Raw genomic sequence first — 20,359 nt, 5'->3', positions numbered from 1 at the left:
CCCAACAAACACCTAAGTTCTTTGTTTTGGTTCTTGTCTTTATTAGTCTTACTCTAACGTTGTAGAAAAAGCAAAAGAAGAAAAAAGACAAAACAAGGCAACGGAACATGCATGAATTTTGGTGCTAATTAACATCTAAAAGTGCATTTCATTTCATGCATGATTCTACCACCTTGTGTTAAAGTTGGCATTTCTTGTCCATATTCTTAAAGGGGTACTTTTCTTATATCAAAATGTGTAATGGTGAAAGAAATTGTTGTGTATTGAGAAGTGGTTCAAAAACATCTTCATCAATGAAGCTCTTTTTGTCTATGGTTCCTCTCATCCTTGTTGCAGTTGTGGGAATTGTTTCTATACTGAGTCCTAAAGAAAGAGGAGAGATTGTGGACTTGAGATCTCAAGCGGTGCAGTTTGAGATGAATAGTTCTCACATTGCTTTCAATCATTCTTCTTCAACACCATTTCCTGTTCATCCCATACACACACTTCAACAATCTGTAAGTACTCTTTTTCCTCACTATTTCTGTGATTGGTTTTCAACTTCTTTTTATTCTCTTTACTAAATAATCTAACTTAACATGCACTTTTAACTATGCAACTTTTCTAACACAAAAACTAAGCAACTTTTGATAAAATTTCTTAATATGTGTATCTTAAAGCAATGCTTAATTAGCATAACCGTTTTAATATTAGTTTAACTCCACTTGCATCTTCAACTAATAATGATTTGAGAAGAGATTTCTAGAGCTAAACTCTTTAATTTCTACCTCAAAAAGAGTTAACCTTTTTAGTCTTTAACTACCTTAATTAACATAACCTTTTTAACTAATAATGATTTGACTAATGTTAATGACTCATCTGTGTTGAACAGAATGAAACTGAAGTTCTCAACATCTCCAAACCTTGGCTCAACAGTACTGTTCCATTGAATGAAACTTATGTAGCTCATCCAAGATTGAAGCAACAAAGAAAGTTCAGCATCTTAGATAGAACAGAAGCCGGTCTGTTACATGCTCGAGCTGCTATTAGAGAAGCCAGCTATAGTACTCAAACACAAGATCCAGATTATGTTCCAATAGGTCCAATGTATTGGAATGCTAAGGCATTTCACAGGTACATAAATAATTCACAATTTACTTTCATTTTCTATCAACTTCTATATTTTTAAAGTGAATAGGAAAGGTCGTTATTCAAATTGTAACCATCCGTCAAATCCACCTTTCACTTTTACGAATTAGCAATTCCGTCATTGCAAATGTAACACGTGAATAAAAAAATTCATTACGTTAAGTTTAGCCATTAAACAACTTAATGTGACACATTAAATGAAGATGTCATAATCTATATGTAGACTTTACACCACTACCACGTCTATCTCTAAGGACGAAATTGCTTGTTATAATTTTGCTTGGTAAAAGCCTATGAGTTACCTTGATTTTAACATTTGGGAAAGCAAAAGTAGTTCGGAGCCTTTTACAGTTTTACCAAACAAAATTATAACAGTCAATTTCGTCCATAGAGACGTACCAGCGAGGGGGAGTCTATGTGAGTTGCCGACATCTTCATTTAACGTCTTATGTGATATTGTCTAGCGCCTGAATTTAACGAAGGGACTATTTCTATTGACGTATTACAATTTCAAGGACGAAATTGCTTATTCGCTCTATATTTTTAACTTACCAAGCATCAAATTTCCCCAACTCCACATTAGACAGTTACAAATGTGCCCTTATTATCATATTAATCAGACCTCTTTAAAAAATTGCTATGATTGACAGGAGCTACTTAGAAATGGAGAAACAGTTCAAAGTATTCGTCTACGAAGAAGGGGAGCCTCCGGTTTTTCACAATGGACCTTGCAAAAGCATATACTCCATGGAAGGGAACTTCATTCATGCTATTGAATTGAATGACCAATTTAGAACTAGAGATCCTCAGAAAGCACACGTCTATTTCCTTCCGTTCAGTGTGGTAATGTTGGTCCGATTCGTTTATTTAAGGGACTCTCGTGACTTTGGACCTATAAGAAAAACTGTCACGGATTATATCAATGTCATTGCTGGAAAATATCCATATTGGAATAGAAGCCTTGGAGCTGATCATTTCATGCTAGCTTGCCATGACTGGGTGAGTGCCTCACTACTAATCGATAAAGTTTTAATTATGTTATTGGTATGAGCTACGAAGTATCCACCAATTTTTGTCGATGACAAATCTTCATTGGGGAACCTGGTTGGCAACCTTTAGTTGAGTCTCCCCTCGTAACCACATTTTTTCCATTCACAGGGCTAGAACCCGAAACCTTGCTTAAGAGACCAGGGTTCAAATTCATTTGGATGAATGTAATGTTGGTAAATAACAAGAACAAACATTTTGACAAATGAATAATGTTATACTAATTTTTCAAATATTTTTCTTGTGTTTAATTTCAGGGACCAGAGACTTCATTCTCCGTACCATACCTACACAAGAACTCCATCCGCGTGCTATGCAATGCCAACACCTCAGAAAGATTCAACCCTGCAAAAGATGTTTCATTCCCTGAAATCAATCTCCAAACAGGTTCAATCAACGGTTTTCTCGGTGGACTGTCAGCATCTAAACGTCCGATTTTAGCTTTCTTTGCAGGAGGACTTCATGGTCATATTAGAGCCATTCTTCTTGAGCATTGGGAAAACAACAAAGATCAAGATATGATGATTCAAAAGTATCTTCCAAAGGGTGTTTCTTACTATGAAATGCTGAGAAAGAGCAAGTTCTGTCTCTGTCCTAGTGGTTATGAGGTGGCTAGTCCAAGGATAGTTGAGGCAATTTACACAGGCTGTGTTCCTGTACTTATTTCAGATCATTATGTTCCTCCATTTAGTGATGTCTTAAATTGGAAGTCTTTTTCTGTTGAGATTTCGGTTGAAGATATTCCCAAATTGAAGGATATTTTGATGAGAATTTCTCCAACACAGTATATAAGGATGCAGAGAAGAGTTGTACAGATAAGGAGACATTTTGAGGTACATTCTCCACCAAAGAGGTTTGATGTGTTTCATATGATACTCCATTCTGTGTGGCTTAGAAGATTGAACTTCAGAGTTCATGATGATCAATAAATAAATTATCATGTGTCCTAACTTGTGACCATGTTTGACAATTTGCTTCATACAGTTGGTGTCACATTGCCAATGTAATATGGAATGATTCTATCTATTTTTGTCATGTATATCATGTATGATGAAATTCTAGCGCACTTGTTTTAATATGTTCTGTATGATGTTACAACGTTTCGATGTTACGATTAATGTTTCAACATCCGGCGATAAACAGTAATAAAAACAAGAAAATAAAAGACAGGTAATTAAAGAACACAATGAGTTTGTTGACCCAGTTCGGTGACAAACACACCTACTCTGGGGGCTACCAAGCCAGTAAGGAAATCCACTAGTGTAGTCCTTATTCAATAGCTCTCAGCAAACTCCTCGTTTACACTATATGACCTAGGACCTACCCGTATAGACTTTCAACCTAGGAACTCCTAGATCTGAGATCCCATCTCACTATCTTAATGGTCAGTCACTGCCCCAGTGACCATCAGACCTAAACCAAAACAAAATAGAAGTTACCTTCCAATACAAACAACTAGCACCTTGTTTCACAACTTCGGTGTAGTACAAAGAGTAATCAATACTCACACACAGTCCTAACAAGTATCACAGACGATACAAGAAAGAACACACAATAGATTCTAAACTTGAATCACAAACGATACAAGAGCAGAATACATGAAGACTCAAACCCTAAAAATCTAAACTATTTAGTATGACGGCTTGAATCAACAATTAGGTCTTGAAGTCTTCCTTATTATATACTGAAGCAGCTTGGGCTAAATAATTTGTTGGGCTTTAGTAACAATGCAGATCGGTTCAGCTTAATCTGCAAAACAAGAATCATAAACAAATATGGAAAGTTCTAAAATGTCGGAACATTTATAGGATGGTTCCAAACAATATTAAATATTTTCTAAAATATAAAATACACTTTAGAAATATTCAACAGCTGATTCTTAGAAGATATGCGCGTTGCTTGATCAATAAGTTAAGGAAATATTGTTTCCTTAAACAATAAAGAGCGCGTACAAATAGGCGAGAACTCAGGCACACTGAACCGTGCCAGGATGTTGGAGCATCGTATCCAACATCTTCCAGAGACGCCTAAACACATGTTGAAACTTTAGTTCCAACTTACAAAACAAAATATTTTTTTTTAGCAACAATCAATACAAATACCCAACATATGAAAACTAGTATTATGGAAATTGTGCAGTTAGTCCTTAAAATTGTTGCACCAAACACTGATATTTGCTGCAGGCAGACATCAAAGGAAGTTATGGTTTATGTTCAATCTCAAACTATTCAAACACTCCTATTTTATTAAAAGCATATCCATGTTACTTAATATACATATATAGTTACTTCTGGTTTACCACTTGACATGAAGCTTATACACAATTTGTTGAAATTTGATGGATATTTATAGTGTTCTGATAAAAAATAAATAGTAGAGTATCAGAGAAAATACCATACAGTTTTTAAATATATTTAGATTGTTTACTATAAAGTCTAGATAACTGGTAGCTTATAAACATTTTTCAACACTATAATTTAGGAAACTCGTATGAAAGTCTACTTATTCTATTTTTGAAACATCTTCAAGCACTTATAATTAGAGAAGTATTAGAATGACTGTACTGTATTCAAGCTTTTTGATTTAATGTTAATAGTATTCTGTACTTCATTATATCCCTCTTCAAATAACTTTTTGCCAGACAAATATTAGTACATTAGTTTTTATAGTATTTTCTCATCTACCAAAAGTTAAATACCAAAGTTTGAATTCAAATCATTTACTTTTATCTTAATCTAGTTGAACTATTTAACCCTTATTTTTTCGATAAGTTTAATTAGTATTGTGTTTTCTACCATAGCCTATCATTTCCTATACTAAATACAAAATTCATCTATTTCCTATTAGAGAAAAATGGGTGCTTTTATGGTGTAGTCAGTAAACTGACTTTTTTGAAAAAGTTATTTTATTTTACCAATAGCATAATCCTTACGTCATGTCAACTAGTATTCTGCTGATGGACCAATGTAATTATTCATTTTGTTCTTCATCTCCTTTGCCAAAACACCTAAAACCATTGAAGCATTTATCAAATTAGTAAGGTTGCCTTTACCACACGTAGAGCAATTCCCACCAGGTGCTGAAAACACTATGGACATTCCACTAAACATGAACAAATTCCTTGAACTAGCTTATCTTCTTAAAGATGATATTATTGAGATTCTCAAAACATCAAAACCTGATTGGGTTTTCTACGATTATGGTACTGTTTGGTTAGCACCAATAGCTAAAAGCCTCAACATAGCTTCTGTTCATTACAGCATAACACCAGCTTGCAACATATGCATACAGAATTACAGCATAATTTGGAGAAGATAAATTTTGGAGAGAAAGAGATTTGATTAAGCAGATGAATTTTGGAGAGAAACGGTTTTAGAGTTCGAGAATGTGAATTTTGGAGAAGATGAATTTTGATTAATCAAGACAGTATATGCTCAATGATTGGTTAGAGTTAACTTCACCAAAAAAGTCATTATCATGACTTTACCATAAAATTTTCCTAGAAAAAAATACCTTTGAATGTACGGAATGTAGTTCAATAGATTTTAAAAAAACTGAACCAAGTGTCAACAAAGAAAGTGAGCCAAATGTCACCACCAATAATCATTTCATAACATCGTGTTCCATGTCCCCAAAATGGTTTCCACGTGTCCACCCACCGACCTTTCCTGCCAGGTGGTGCTTTTTCTATACACACGTAGTCACGTGTCACTCACCCCTTCATTTCATAATCAGTCATCACATTCTCGAATAATATATAACCTTGAGCACTAGCACAATTCGTATATTTATATATGGGAAGTTGTCACTTATATATAGGTTCTATACTCTACAACAAAACTTAGTAAACAAGCTCATTTCATTTCAATCTTATCTTACTAGAAAAGAAACACACAACAAAAACTAAAGCTACATTAATTCTTCTTCTTCAAATGGCATCAAAACAACCAAGACACGTTGAAGAAATCAGTGTAACAAAAGAACAACATGATCAAGAGAAGCCCGGTGTAATTGGTTCAGTGATGAAGGCTGTTCATGACACCTACGAGAATGCAAGAGAAGCTGTAGTTGGCAAAAGGGACCCAACAACAGAAGTCCATGTTTTCGACAATGACGATCGACTTACACGTGGTGAAGTTAGAGACATATCAGCCAACCAATCACGTGGTGTGTACGATTCTGCAGCTCAGAAGGCGAAGGAAACGAAAGACGCAACAGCTCAGAAGGCGAAGGAAACAAAAGATGCAACGATGCAGAAAACTAATGAGTATGCAGGTTATGCCGGAGAGAAAGCAAGGGAAGCCAAGGACAAAGCTGGGGAGTACAAAGACTATGCTGCGGAAAAGGCAAAGGAAGGAAAAGATGCTACCATGAATAAGATGGGTGAGTATAAGGATTATACGGCTGAGAAGGCGAAAGAAGGGAAAGATGCCACCATGAATAAGATGGGTGAGTATAAGGATTATACAGCTGAGAAGGCGAAGGAAGGGAAGGATAATACAGCGTGGAAGATTGGTGAGATGAAGGACTCTGCTGTTGATGCGGCGAAACGGGCTATGGGTTACTTGGGTGACAAGAAAGAGGAAGCTAAACAGAAAACTGCAGAGACAGCAGAAGCTGCTAAACAGAAAACTGCAGAGACAGCAGAAGCTGCTAAACAGAAAACTGCAGAGACAGCAGAAGCTGCTAAACAAAAGACAGTAGAGGCAAAAGACAAGACCAAGGTAACAAATTTGAATTTATGGTAGTATATGTTTTTGATGTTTGAGATATTTATTGATTAGTGGTTGTGGAATTTTTGCATGGATAATGCAGGAAATGTTGAGTGAAGCAGATAAAGAAGCAGGGAGGAAAATGGAAAGTGGAAATTATGGACGTAAAGGATTTGGAGAGGAAACTTGGAGGCGTGGAAATGAGGGGGTGATCAGAACGGAGGATACTCGAACAGGAGCGGTGGCGGAGAGGCTGAAAGCGGCGGATCAGATGACCGGTCAGACATTCAATGATGTGGGACCTTTGGATGATGAAGGGGTTACTCGTGTTGGACTCCTTGATATTAAAAAGAAGTGATTTGTAGTACATCAAGTTATATTCATGATGTGATGAATCATGAAACTTGTTTGTTTACCTTTTGGTTGCTTTGTTAAGTTTATATGGAAACAATACTATTTGGTTTACTTTTCTCTTCATATATGTATCTAGTGTTTTTTATATGGATTGTATGAAACATCTACAAAAATAAAAGATGTCTTTGGATTTAAGATTGAAGTATAGATTATGTTTAATTAAAAATCCAATGACGAGAACATGCATTAACAATGGTGTGCCTTTTTGTGTGGCCCTAGCACAAGTGAACTAAAGGTTGCAGGGCTATTCTATTCTGGTTACTAAGATAATCTACTCACTTTGTTTGTACTCTACCTGAGATATTCTTTGAGTATATTAAATAAAGAATTATTCTTTCAAAATTTAGAAGTTTTTAATTTTCAATGTTTTGATTACACAAATTTTTATAACCAGTGTATTGGGGGTATTCAAGTTAATTACAATATATGAAATGAAATATCTTCGGTGGTATTTTAAGAGCACTTGAAATATGTTCAGATGAAAAATTCAACTATCTAAATTTTATCTCTTCAAACCTCTTAAATGTTCCTATTTTATAACCTTAAATTTGAAAGTTAATGGACTTTTCTTTGATTGTTCAAAGCTCATTAAGTTGTGATCGAGAACCTACTATTGGTTGTCTGTTTTGCATACGACCGCATGGAATAAGGTGTAACTCGTTCGTATTTGGTACGTGGAGATGAGAGGCACTTTTAGAGATGCTGATCATCTGAACTGGACATGTGAATTCAGAGCATAGGTAACTTAAAACATACAGTATTTTAGAGTATAACTAACTTAAAAACATAACAGTATTAAGTGAAGATGAGTTGAGTTGGCTGGCCTGACTTTAAAAATCAAACAAGTGTTGAGTGACGATAAATCGGTCTGGTTTGAACAGTTGAATCAGTGTTGAATGAGGACGATTTGAGTTGGCATGACTTGATCAGTCAAACCAATGAGGTTGAGATCTTGCTAGTTGGTCAACTAAAGTATTACAAGTCACATGAAATGGTTCATCCATGAAGTCAACAATTCACCAAGCGTCAAGCCTCTTAAGACATAGACGTTTGTTTTTTATTTGGTCGATGTATATTCACGCACAATCCAGAAGTTACTGCTTTGTAACTGAGTTATAAATATTAATTTAATTCAAACTATTCGACATGTCATCATGTCTTGTCCCATTAGTATTATACATCACTTTAATATTTCTTCACATCTATAATAATTAGTCAAAGGATCCCCGCCATACTCATTACTATTTTTAGAGGAGTGATATTTGAATGGTTGATAACTTTCATGACAACCATAATTTATAAAGAAAAAGTAGGTATTTGCATGGAAACCAAAACAATAGAGAGATAAAATAAAAATAATGTGAATGTGAGAGAGAAAGTTGTCACAAAAGTTGTCATTAAATTAATGTTCAAATATCATTTCTCTCTTTCTAGTTCTAGATTTTTAAAAACTAGTCGCAAAGAAAGAAAAAAAACTAAGGGTCCGTTTGGTTCGAAATTTTTGGAGGGATGTGTTAAATTTTGTGTTTGGTTCAATTTTTACGAGGAGAGTGGAGCAAATTTCCTCCTAAACGAAGAAGCTATGAACATAAAATTGGATTCAAGAGAAGAAGAAAGTTGCAAAAAATTGTTAAAAAAAAAAATCAAATGAAAGAAATATCTGAAAATAATTATAATATCCGAGGAAATGAGTAGTTGGGAAAGTTTTGCAATTGAAATGCCCCTCGCAAAAATGAAAATGCCCCTCGGAACTGTGAAAAACTCGTCGGAAAAATTTAGGTTTAGCCTTTATAAATTCAGCCCCAACACTATTTTTCCTTCCTCTCTCTCATTTTTCACTCCCCTTCTTCCAGTTGCCGTCATTCACTGGTTAGTACTACTTCTTTTTTTTTATATAATCATTTTATGAGCAAAAATGTTAATTGTTTAATCTTTGTATCATATTTTTGAGCTTATGTTACTATTTGAAGTTCATATATCTCAATGTGGTTCACTATTTTGCTGAGCTTGCAAAGAGTAGTTTGTTTAGATAGCTAATAGTGTAATTAATGTAGTTAATTTTGCTTCCCATGAATGAGTTTGCTTGACTCAAGTAGCAAAGACAATTGGATCTGTTATTTGAATTGGGATGCCCAAAACCTACTACTGTGATCTATCCATCTTTTTAAAATCAAAGTTATGACTCTAAATAATAGAACTGTTTTTTTTATTTTTCTCTTATTTTATGTTTACCCATTTGAACTTGTTATTATTGTTTTGTTGAAATGTTATTATCATTGTATTGCACAATAGATAAACATGTCATCAGGAGGAACTAACCCACCCAATGATATGGGGAAGAAGGATGTTGCATCCACTACTACTGGACGTACTCGCAAGTATACTCGCAAGTGGCGCACTCATCTGGCTCCTCAACATGTTTTAGACCAGCTTATGCCTATGCCGCCGACTAAAGATACACAGACTGGGAAAGATGTTGCATCCACTACTACTAGGCCTACTCGCCAGGAAATTCGAGTAGACAAGTCTATACCTATGCCGACGGCTGCACATATACAGACTCCATCTCCTCATACATATGCTCCGCCTCCACCTACGCATACTTCATCACCTGTGTATCCACAACATGCCTATGCACCACCAAAACATACACCATCGGGATACACACTACCACCTATTTATCCACCACCAATATATCCACATCATGCATATGCTCCATCGGCGAATACACCACCTACAAATCCGTTGTCGGGTGGACCTTCACACATACGGCCACCCAGTGGTAAGGGGAAGGGTGTCGGATCCACTACCACTAGTCATTCTCTCAAGGTAACTTGTGTAGTTTCTAGTTCTCCAGACCAATGTATACCTGTGCCGACGACTGCACATACACAGATTCCATCTTCTCATACATATGCTCCGCCTCCACCTACCCATACTTCATCAGCTGTGTATCAACAAAATGCATATGCACCACCGAAACTTACACCATCGGGATACACGCTACCACCTACATATTCACATCATGCATACGCTCCATCGGTGAATCCACCACCTACAAATCCATTGTCGGGTGGACCTTTACACAAGCGGCCACCCAGTGGTAAGGGGAAGAGTGTCGGATCCACTACCGCTAGTCATTCTCACAAGGTAACTCCTGTAGTTTCTAGTTCTCCAGACCAATTTATACCTGTGCCGATGACTGCGCATACACAGATTCCATCTCCTCATACCTATGTTCCACCTCCACCTACCAGTTCTCAATCTCCATCTACCCAATTTCCATTACATGTATATCCAGTAAATGCATATGCACCACCGGCATATACACCATCGACATACGCACTGCCAACATATTCACTATCAAGCGAACCTTCAAAGAAGCGTCCACCTAGTGATAAGGGGGAGGATATCGCATCCACTACTAACGGTCGTTCTCGCAAGGTAACTCGAGTAGTTTCTGGTTCTCCTTTAGACCAGTTTATACCTATGCCGATGACTGCACATACACGGACTCCATCTTCTCATACCTATACTCTGCCTCCACCTACCCGTTCTCAGTCTCCGTCTACCCAATTTCCATTACCTGTATATCCACCGCATGCATATGCACCACCGGCGTATACACCGCCGACATATCCACTATCAAGTGGACCTTCAGACAAGGTACCACAATTTAGTTCCATGCCCAACCCAGGATTTCAAGGAACACAAGGAACTCCATTAAAGTCTAGTTATCCTAAGCCATCGCAGCCTCCGCCTTATCAGGCTGGTCAAGATGGCATTCATAATGATGTGGAGCCGGAGGCTGAGGGGGTTGACATGTTTGATATTGTAAGACAGATTATTCAAACTTCCACAAAAAGGTAAGTCTGTGAATTACTATTTATTTTGATTGTTGTTAATTATACTGTGTATTGATTTATTAACGTGGTATTGTTAAGGCTTTTGCCTTCAAAGCCGAAGACGAAGAGCATTTCAGAAAATATGCAATCCCATTATAAAAAGCCACAGACAAAATGTAGGGATGGCAACTTAAATGATGACGATAGGGCAAAAATTCTCAAGGCTTTTAGTGTAAGTTGAAATAATTATCTTAACATGTGATTTTTTTTATACTCATTTCTGATATAACATAGCCTATTATATTTTATGTTATATAAAAAATACAGGAGAAGTGTACATGGCATGACAAGCAGAGTGATCATATTCAGAATAACTTTCATGTGAGAGCCTCGCGTGACTTGTCTGATATGTTGAGGGAAGTTCGTCTTAAGGGTCAGTGCCCACATTGGATAGGCGAGACTGTATGGCAAAGTTTATTGGAGCATTGGAGTTCCGCTAGTTCTCAGTCGACCTATGCCAAAGAAAAGAGAAACATGGCATCAAAGAAAGGTGAAAGCCTACAGAAAAGAGGTTCCATCAACACAACGCAACACGTAACTCGAATGGTAAACTCCTTAACTAGTTCTTCTTTATTAATGTTGGGTAATCATAATTAAAGTTTCTTTATCATTTTATGTTTGCTTTATAGACTAAGAAGTCCAAGAGGAGTTCAAACTTGAACGGGCTTCATAAGGATACTCAGATCATGAAGGAAACTGGTGATTATGTAGATGACCATTCTAGAAAGAATCAGGTAATATTATATTTTTATAAATATATGTTGTAATTTGTTTTCAATTTTTTATTTTATCTTTGTTATTTGACCACTTCGTATGGTTATGCATTATAGGAGAAGTGTGAGGCGAGGAAGTTTCAGACTAGATCTCAAAATAATTCAACTTCTCCATCTATGCATTGTAATCCTGCTAAGGATGTTGTTGCCCCCCTTTCCACTTGTTCGGGTGTAGTTGGAGATAAGAAAAGGAGTCGCTTATATGATGATGGAACCATTTCCGTTAACCACAAGAAAGGTGCCACGAGCCTTAATATTCCTCTGGATAATGCAAGAGCATCATTAGCCAGTAGTGGTAGGGAGTTGGCACCTAATTTGGTTGAGGTGCTACAGAGAATAGTGACTTCTAGTGAAAATCCTGTTCGTAAACTAAGGAAACTAAAAGAGATTATGAATTCGCAGGGGGAATTGCTGAAGAAACAGACAGAGGGGCTAGAAGAGCTAAAAAAACGTCTGCAAGAAATGAAAGAGGAGCGAGAAGCATTTGAAGAACGTGTGCGAAAATTATTCGAGCAAGAGCATGGGCGTCGCCGCCGCCCCCAACCTTCGGATCATGACTCTACTTTGGGGGGAAATCAAGATGTTGATGTTGGTGCCCGTGATGAATGATCATGCTTCTAGACATTATTAGTCTGTCTTGTTTATGTTTTTTTGGCACAATTTGTTTATGTTCATTTTGTTTCGACTTTTATCATGTATGAACCCCCTTCCATCTGAAAAATGATGGCATAAACAGATTGCAGTAACAAAATACAGATGCCAAAATTATATCAAACCTGAAATGGGGGAAGAGGATCTTCCATTAAAATGTTCACAGATAACTGGTGTTTCATTGTTTATAGAAGAAACCTGTCATCTAATTATTGTCATTATCGTATAATCGTAAATTCTCCACTCTAAAATCATCTCAGGTGTCAAATTGGCAGGTAAGTATGTCAATACTATCACTTTTGGCAACTATTGATATGATCATGCAAGTCAACCGCACTTTACCAGAAAGGGATCTTTTAAACCTCGATTCCTTTGAAAAGAGGTCAGTTATTGTCGTCACTTATATAATTTCAGTGCAATAAAAATTCTAAATTCTAAACTAAGTGTTGAATGTTAACTAACACTCAATGTTTCCAAAAATTATCATTATGGTCATCCATATAAAGTATAACATTCAAAACAATATGTAACCGTTTCTGCAGTTGAGAAGTGACAAAACTGTAGTATTTGGTATACTACATCAAGTTTAAAACCAGCAAAACATGTGATAAAAACATATAAAGGCTACCAAGGAATATGAACATAGGCGACATCGATATACACTGGAGAGAAAATATAGCTTCTTCCATCAGTTAGTCTTTGCTGTTAATTAAACAGAAATATGAACTTAGGCGACATCGATATTAAAGATTTATTTTTATTATTAGACTGAATTTGTGTAATAAATGAGTTTTTTATGTAATAGGTTCTCCTACTTCTCATAAACAAAACTATATATAAACTTATAAAAAAAAAAAAAAAAAATTGTACAAGTGAAGGATGATAACGAAACTCTTCAACTTAGATTCGAATGTCATGTTCCAAAGCTACTTTAAACTTCTATTCTCTGATTAAGTAATACCTTAAAAGAATGAGTTTGCAGAATAATGGCATAGTTTATCAAACAAGCTTTGAGTTGGGCTTTGTGTTTGCTACAAGTATACAACTTTGTGCTGCTAATTTTGTAGTTTGTGTCACAAGCAATGCATAATATATGGAGTGTGTTCAAACAAAGTGAAAGTCTTGTTATTCGGATTCTAACCATGCTTTCATCTGATCTTGGACTCTTGTTATTTAGAATAAATTATACAATTTAGTCCTTGAATAATATTACTTGTGTCACTTTGATCTTAGAGTAATCACCCTAAACTTACTGACCCTAATCTGCAATTCTACTTGTTAAGTGTGGGGCGACTAATGCAAAATGCTTTCACTATTCAAATGAAGTAGAATAGAATGCAAGTGTTTGATGCAAAACAAAGAATTGTGATTCAAGCTCATTTAATAATTCCAATTTAATTATAAGAAATTTATATATATAAATCCCAATTTAGTCACTCATTTAATACATTATTTTCCAAAATTGGAACTTTTAAAATTAATAGCTATATGGTGTTGAAAATTGAAATCGATTATAAGAAGAGGGGAAAAAATTATGAGTTTTTTTATCTAGCTTCTTTAACCGGTTTAGTAGCTAGTGAAAGTGAATGTTGAAATTGAAAACTACCTGTGATAATGATGAGTATTTAATCATTTCATAATTATAATCATTGATAATTTATAATTTATTAATTTTTTTTATTGAAAGATGAAATGACAAATAACTAATTAAATTCACACAAGTGGAGAGACGGGTTTGAAACCTGGTTACAATATTCCGCTTAACATTTTCAACATTTTTATCAGTTGAGTTATTTCTTTACTCCAACCAATATTTCATTGTTTCATAATTAAATATAGCCAATGATAAATTATAATTTATTGATTTAAAATTTGAACCATAAAATTCACGAATCCATCCCGATTAACTATATGATTAGTTACTTAGAGAATCCACAATCGAGCTCCCTCTTGCAATGTTTAAATGGGTTCCGTGTGTATACATCACACATTTTATAATTGATACTAATGACTAAACTTTTCAACTTAATACCTCTGTTTTTTTGTCCTTTTTACAAGAAACTTTGACCAATTTTAAATGTGTTATGTGTTAAACTTCATATGTGACCTTATTTATTAGGAGAGAATATTAAAAGTAAGTTGATGTAATCAAAAATAATTAATATAGGTGTATTCTTGGTTTGCTCCAAAAAAAAAAGTGTATTCTTGGAATAAATTTAAATTTATAGGAGTATTAAATTAAAATATTTATTTTTAAAATGTTTCCTTGGGCTTGATGATTTATGTAGTTTGTTTCTTATAAAAAGGATCGAATGAGTATTTTACCGTTAACCGGTAAGGGGTGCCAACATAGTTGGAATATCTATTGCTTTAGCACACTATTTTCTAATTAAAACAATAATTATATTTCAAGTTTTGATATTTAATTAAAGAAAAGAAAAACCCAATTAAGAAATTGTTAGAGTGGAGAAGCTAAACATGACATGTCATGATCGGAAGGCCTTTATGACTGATTGGCTGTTTTTAATTCAATAATAATCATGGAATTTTAATTTATTTTTTTTGGTCAAGAAATTTTAATGTATTTATTGACATTCTATTTTGTAATTATGCATAAGTTAATGCACCATATTTTTATTACGGTAATGCCCTTATTTTTGTTCCAACTGAAATCCTTCTTTGTTTTTTCTGAATTTTTTTTTCCTGATGTTTTTTCTGAATTTAAGGCATGGTGAAATGTCATAGAATATTGACATGTGGGCTTTTATTTAGGAGGTCTTGGAAGAGACCTTAATAGACGATATGCTTTGAATTTATTTTTACAATTTTTTTAAAGGAAACTTTTTTAGAGGAAACTTATTTGTTCTTTTTTTTTTTTTAGAAAAGGAAACTTATTTGTTCTTCGCATCCATATAATTCAGATCATATATCACTTTTTTTAGATTGGCTCTTAAAATTATCTTTAAAAATATTTATTTTGTGGGATTTGATTGGATTCATGTGAAAAAAAATTACCTATGAAAATTACAATTACTAATCTAAAACAAATTACAATCAATTCCGTCAAAAAAAATCCTATATTAAATTTATAGCAACATATTCCAATTCCAATTGAATACAAAAAAAAAAAAGTCCAAACAGTATATCAAAGCCAATATTTCTTTTCCTTTTGGTGCAATATCAAGTCAATATTTCCAATCTCAAACGTGCAAATTTTCACTATTATTAAAAAACAAAAAACGTACAAATTGAATGGGTTAATCTTCTTCAATATTTGTTCAAAAACTAAAAACTTTGTTCAATTCTTTATTAAGAACAAAACCTTATTCAATTACATAATACACTCACTAATTTGCTATTAGTCCTCTTTTGATTTTGATTTTGATTGCTACGTTACTTCTTTGCCTCTGCAACAAATAAATAGACATCACTGAATAAACCAAACACACTCACACACACATACGCACAACGTTAGTTTTTGTTTTTGTTTTTCTCATCACCATGACAATGTCCACAAGAAACTTCATAGTTTATCTAGTATCATGTTCCTGTCTTGCTATTCTCTCTGCGTTATTTCTCATCCATAATAACCAAAAACCATCTTTCTCCTTGTTATCATCATCATCAAACTCTAACCGTTATGGTTCTGGAACAGATAGAATTTGGCCTGTAAATTTTTCTTACTCTTATTTTTCATGTGTTATTGAAGGCATGAATGTATATATGTTTATGTTTATGGTTTGTGTGTTTATTATGTGCAGGAATTGGAACCTAGTTGGAAACTTGTTTTGGCCACAGTTATTGGTTTTTTTGGATCAGCATGTGGAACCGTTGGTGGTGTTGGTGGTGGTGGCATTTTTGTTCCTATGCTTAATCTTCTTCTTGGTTTTGATACCAAATCTGCTGCTGCTCTTTCAAAATGTAATAATAATAGTAATAAAAATGTTTTTTTTTATTAGTAGAAATCGAACTCGGTGTTTCAGGGTTTATAAAGTTCACACACACCAATACTCATCGGTATCAGTGTGTCTAACTAGTAGGAATCGAACTCGGTACTCCAGGATTTACAACATTCACACAAACTGACCTTCACTGGTATCAATGTTTCTTATTAGTAGGAATCAAACTCGGTATTCTAGGTTTACAATATTCACACACACAACCCTCGATGAACTTGGTACTCTAGGGTTTAAAACACTCACACACTGGCACCGGTGGTATCAAAGTTTATTCTTTTTGACTATGTGATGTTTTTAAGAAATATATCATTGATTGAAATTTGTGACAAGTTTTTTCTATTTTGGTGTTGTGGAATTGGTTTTAGGTATGATAATGGGGGCATCAGCATCATCAGTTTGGTATAATTTGAGAGTGGCTCATCCAACAAAACAAGTGCCAATATTAGACTATGATTTGGCTCTTTTGTTTCAGCCAATGCTTATGCTTGGGATTACTGTTGGTGTTACTCTCAGTGTTGTTTTCCCTTTTTGGCTTATCACTGTCCTCATTATCATTCTCTTCATAGGTTGGTCTAATCACTAGAACTGTTTTCTTTTTCAAATGAGTCTATTACACTGTTTTATCCATTTTACTAAAAACAAATATTTTATTTTTGTTTTTGTGCAGGAACTTCTTTAAGGTCATTCTTCAAAGGAATTGAAATGTGGAGGGTAGAGACTCTTCTCAAGGTCAACATTTCTTGACTTGAGTTGACTAATTGATATATATGCTTATAATAAGTCATCAATCATTAACTCAAGTTTTTAGGAAAAATAACTCACTACCTTTTTCTCTAATTTTTGTTTTCTATTTTGCAGAAAGAAACTGCTGAGCAAGCTGCTTTGGTTAATTCTAATGGAGAATTTAAAGCAGGTATACAAAAATGTCCACCATAATGCTTATCTTATCTTTGTATAATTTTAGAGATTAAAGATAACATCACATGCTATATTATTGTTTTGGATGGAGTGGTACTAGTGACTTTTTATATCCTGAAATTTGCAGTTCTAGTTGACACGAAGTTTGAGCCATTGATCCCTAAAGAACAGAAGTCAACTATGGTATGTTCTCTAGCAGATGACAATTTTTTTCATTTTGCTGTATTTAAGATGAAATGATTTTTCTCATCTGAAACCTTTTCAGCAAATTCTCTGTTTCAACCTTAGATGGAAGAGGATTCTGGTGCTTTTGTCTATTTGGTTTTCTTTCCTCCTAATTCAAATCATTAAGGTAAGTTTTCCTCTCACTCACTAAGAATTGTATTAAGTTTTTCCTTTTTAAAATAAACAACTTATTGTTGGTTTGCAGACTCATGTAGAGGACTGCAGTGTATGGTATTGGGTGCTCTTCGGCTTGCAGGTACGATTAAAAAATTACATAACCAAACATATTATGAATTGCAGTAGTGGTCGCAGACTCCCAATCTCATCGTGATTCTTGATATTGCAAAGAATCACGAACAAATGCAACTTTAGTTATTGTGAATACATCAAAAACCTTGATGTGATGGTCCAGACTTTTCTAATTGCCATTCACATGTCCATTTTATGTTTCAGTTTCCAATTGCATTTTTGGTGTTTGGCTTTGAAGCAGTCAAGTTGTACAAGGATCACAGAATGAGGATGGGCACAGGGAGCCTAGAATACATATGTGAGGCTTCAATAGAATGGAGTGCTACATCCCTTGCATTTTGTGCAATGAGTGGTATTGTAGGTGGAATTGTTGGAGGCTTACTTGGTTCTGGAGGTGGATTTATTTTGGGGCCTCTTCTCCTTGAGATAGGTGTCATCCCTCAGGTACACTATTTGTTCCCTTTTCAATTTGCTTACATATGTTTTTGAGCGGATCGCAAAAAAATAGCGGTTTGTGCAAATTCCATTACACTACACAGTACACACTAAATCGGCACTATAGCCGCAATTGTGTTAACCAATGTTATCAATTGCAGATCACGGAAAATAGTGATTTGTGCAAATTCCGTTACACTATAACCGCTATTGTTCAATGATATGCGATTTAATAAAAAATTTGTCACACTGCAGCTATGATCCGTTTTAATTGTGTTGACCAGAGTTTTTAATTGCGAATTGCGAAAATAGTAGTTTGAGCAAATTCTGTTGCATTACAAACATTTTGTACTAAATCGCGTATCATTGAACAACGACTGTTTATTCAAATTCCGCTGTGCTGTAACACTATAGCAGTGCTACAGCTTCTATTTGACAAAAAGAAACTTGACTTATAAGTATGGTGATAATTTAAATTGTAGGTTGCTAGTGCAACAGCAACATTTGTGATGATGTTTTCATCATCTTTGTCTGTTTTTGAGTTCTACATTCTCAAGAGGTTCCCTATGCCTTATGGTAATCTTCATCAACTCTTCAAAGCTTAATTTAATCCATTTTCAATTTAATTGACCAGTACAATATTATCAATACGAATTTATTTGTTTGCAGCATTATACCTCATCACAGTGTCTGTTTTGGCTGGCTTCTGGGGACAGTTCTTTGTTAGAAAACTAGTTGCATTTCTTGGGAGGGCATCTGTCATTGTATTCATCCTCTCTGGTGTTATTTTCGCCAGTGCTCTCACCATGGGTAATAATGGAAACCTACCTCAATTTGCTGATTTATATAAAATGATTTTAGCACAAATATCAATGTTATACATTTTTATTTCAGGTATTGTTGGCACTGAGAAGAGTATTGAAATGATACACAACCATGAGTTCATGGGATTCTTGGGATTTTGTAGCACTTAATTAATTTAGAGTAAAGTAGGAATAGCAGGCAAAAAGAAAATCAAGGGTTCATAGAAGTTGGTTAATGTCTGTTGACCAACATGAAATATCTATATCTCTAGGTAAACTTTTTTATTGGCAAAATATTAGTAAGTTAGTTAGTGGTTACGTTAGTTTTCAGGATTGAAATTTTGGGTATGCTTAACTTTTTTAGATATCTCTTATCTCAACAATCTAGTTACTACTTGGGGCTTATATCTCCAAGTAATTAGTCACAAGGCTAATTTTCCTTCTTATCTAAAAATAATTTTGTGGTTGAGTAGTGATAGCTGATAGCTACTATCTTGCACGTATCATATTGTGGTGTGGCATTTATTTGTTTTTTCTTTCTTTTGTTGGTTGTGGAGTTTGGTTGTTTAACTTTATGTCAGACACAAAATAACTGAATTGATATAAGATTGCTTTCAGTATAGTTGGATCTTATAAAGATCAAGATACCTTTGATATTCTCAAAAAATGGGTGGTCCAACTCCAAATAAGTTAAGAGCTGAAAAAAGTATATATTGTTCAATATGCTTTTGGACTAATGGATCTTACAAATGAACTAAGAAATGGAAAACTTAGGATCTTAAGAATATCCATTTCCCATTTCCTCCAATTTTCTAGTTTGGCAGTAACATGTGGTGCTGGTCAGGGGATCAGGTTACCACAGAGAGATTTCATGGTCCTTGTTGTTTTGCTTGGCTACTTGTCTGTTTGGCTTTTGCTAACAAATTGAATGAACCAAAAATTTTGTATGGATCAAGATTATTCCTTGTATGGGAATTTATGTACGATGTTTCTGTGGTTGCAAACTTGATGTTTGTCCCTTACTAGTACTACTGATGTCGACATTGGTGGTTAGTACTACTTGATTTTTGCCCCTTGTTACTAGTTCTTGTTGGATTTGAATTTTATCGTATCATGTTGATTAATTTTCTCATTTATAGA

At 34.6% G+C, this 20,359-nt stretch overlaps 4 protein-coding genes across 8 annotated transcripts; all 4 read left to right on the top strand.

Moving 5' to 3' along the window:
- The first annotated feature begins 4 nt into the window (after positions 1-4).
- On the top strand, positions 5-3,253 carry LOC11425046 (probable glycosyltransferase At5g03795). The gene is made up of 4 exons (XM_003590359.4): positions 5-497; positions 872-1,113; positions 1,779-2,127; positions 2,433-3,253. Exons 1-4 carry the CDS (start codon positions 234-236, stop codon positions 3,102-3,104), a joined length of 1,527 nt encoding a protein of 508 aa, XP_003590407.3. The 5' UTR covers positions 5-233; the 3' UTR covers positions 3,105-3,253.
- A 2,702-nt stretch (positions 3,254-5,955) lies between these two features.
- On the top strand, positions 5,956-7,448 carry LOC11429548 (late embryogenesis abundant protein At3g53040). The gene is made up of 2 exons (XM_003590357.3): positions 5,956-6,899; positions 6,991-7,448. Exons 1-2 carry the CDS (start codon positions 6,108-6,110, stop codon positions 7,243-7,245), a joined length of 1,047 nt encoding a protein of 348 aa, XP_003590405.2. The 5' UTR covers positions 5,956-6,107; the 3' UTR covers positions 7,246-7,448.
- Positions 7,449-8,807: 1,359 nt separating this feature from the next.
- On the top strand, positions 8,808-12,793 carry LOC112419885 (extensin). Of its 5 annotated transcripts, none has more exons than XM_024777988.2 (7): positions 8,810-9,170; positions 9,594-11,167; positions 11,246-11,378; positions 11,474-11,752; positions 11,836-11,940; positions 12,037-12,274; positions 12,382-12,793. In XM_024777988.2, the coding sequence occupies exons 2-7, from the start codon at positions 9,600-9,602 to the stop codon at positions 12,465-12,467; spliced, it is 2,409 nt and encodes an 802-aa protein (XP_024633756.1). In that variant the 5' UTR covers positions 8,810-9,170; positions 9,594-9,599; the 3' UTR covers positions 12,468-12,793. The 5 variants fall into 5 exon arrangements, with proteins under 5 accessions (XP_039683317.1, XP_024633756.1, XP_024633755.1 ...); XM_024777987.2 differs by having other exon boundaries at positions 12,037-12,303; XM_039827383.1 differs by lacking the exon at positions 12,037-12,274 and having other exon boundaries at positions 8,808-9,170.
- Positions 12,794-15,915: 3,122 nt separating this feature from the next.
- On the top strand, positions 15,916-19,725 carry LOC11429547 (sulfite exporter TauE/SafE family protein 4). Its single transcript, XM_039827372.1, has 12 exons — positions 15,916-16,299; positions 16,392-16,551; positions 16,955-17,155; positions 17,257-17,318; positions 17,448-17,502; positions 17,635-17,690; positions 17,773-17,859; positions 17,938-17,988; positions 18,186-18,425; positions 18,899-18,992; positions 19,086-19,226; positions 19,311-19,725. The coding sequence occupies exons 1-12, from the start codon at positions 16,132-16,134 to the stop codon at positions 19,388-19,390; spliced, it is 1,395 nt and encodes a 464-aa protein (XP_039683306.1). The 5' UTR covers positions 15,916-16,131; the 3' UTR covers positions 19,391-19,725.
- The last annotated feature ends 634 nt before the right edge of the window (positions 19,726-20,359 follow it).

This window comes from Medicago truncatula, chromosome 1 (genome assembly GCF_003473485.1).
Source record: "Medicago truncatula cultivar Jemalong A17 chromosome 1, MtrunA17r5.0-ANR, whole genome shotgun sequence".
Classification (NCBI taxonomy): domain Eukaryota; kingdom Viridiplantae; phylum Streptophyta; class Magnoliopsida; order Fabales; family Fabaceae; genus Medicago; species Medicago truncatula.
Note: the sequence above shows the minus strand (reverse complement) of the source record. Positions and strands in the feature narration are given on the sequence as shown.

Bases quoted from the DNA above. Each gene is read 5' to 3' on its own strand.
- LOC11425046 (XM_003590359.4), top strand. From the start codon at position 234: ATGTGTAATGGTGAAAGAAATTGTTGTGTATTGAGAAGTGGTTCAAAA. The intron at 498-871 runs GTAAGTACTCTT...TGTGTTGAACAG, and splicing joins TACACACACTTCAACAATCT to AATGAAACTGAAGTTCTCAA. The intron at 2,128-2,432 runs GTGAGTGCCTCA...GTTTAATTTCAG, and splicing joins TGCTAGCTTGCCATGACTGG to GGACCAGAGACTTCATTCTC.
- LOC11429548 (XM_003590357.3), top strand. From the start codon at position 6,108: ATGGCATCAAAACAACCAAGACACGTTGAAGAAATCAGTGTAACAAAA. The intron at 6,900-6,990 runs GTAACAAATTTG...TGGATAATGCAG, and splicing joins AGGCAAAAGACAAGACCAAG to GAAATGTTGAGTGAAGCAGA.
- LOC112419885 (XM_024777986.2), top strand. From the start codon at position 9,600: ATGTCATCAGGAGGAACTAACCCACCCAATGATATGGGGAAGAAGGAT. The intron at 11,379-11,473 runs GTAAGTTGAAAT...TAAAAAATACAG, and splicing joins AAATTCTCAAGGCTTTTAGT to GAGAAGTGTACATGGCATGA. The intron at 11,753-11,835 runs GTAAACTCCTTA...TTTGCTTTATAG, and splicing joins CGCAACACGTAACTCGAATG to ACTAAGAAGTCCAAGAGGAG.
- LOC11429547 (XM_039827372.1), top strand. From the start codon at position 16,132: ATGACAATGTCCACAAGAAACTTCATAGTTTATCTAGTATCATGTTCC. The intron at 16,552-16,954 runs GTAATAATAATA...AATTGGTTTTAG, and splicing joins TGCTGCTGCTCTTTCAAAAT to GTATGATAATGGGGGCATCA. The intron at 18,426-18,898 runs GTACACTATTTG...TTTAAATTGTAG, and splicing joins AGATAGGTGTCATCCCTCAG to GTTGCTAGTGCAACAGCAAC.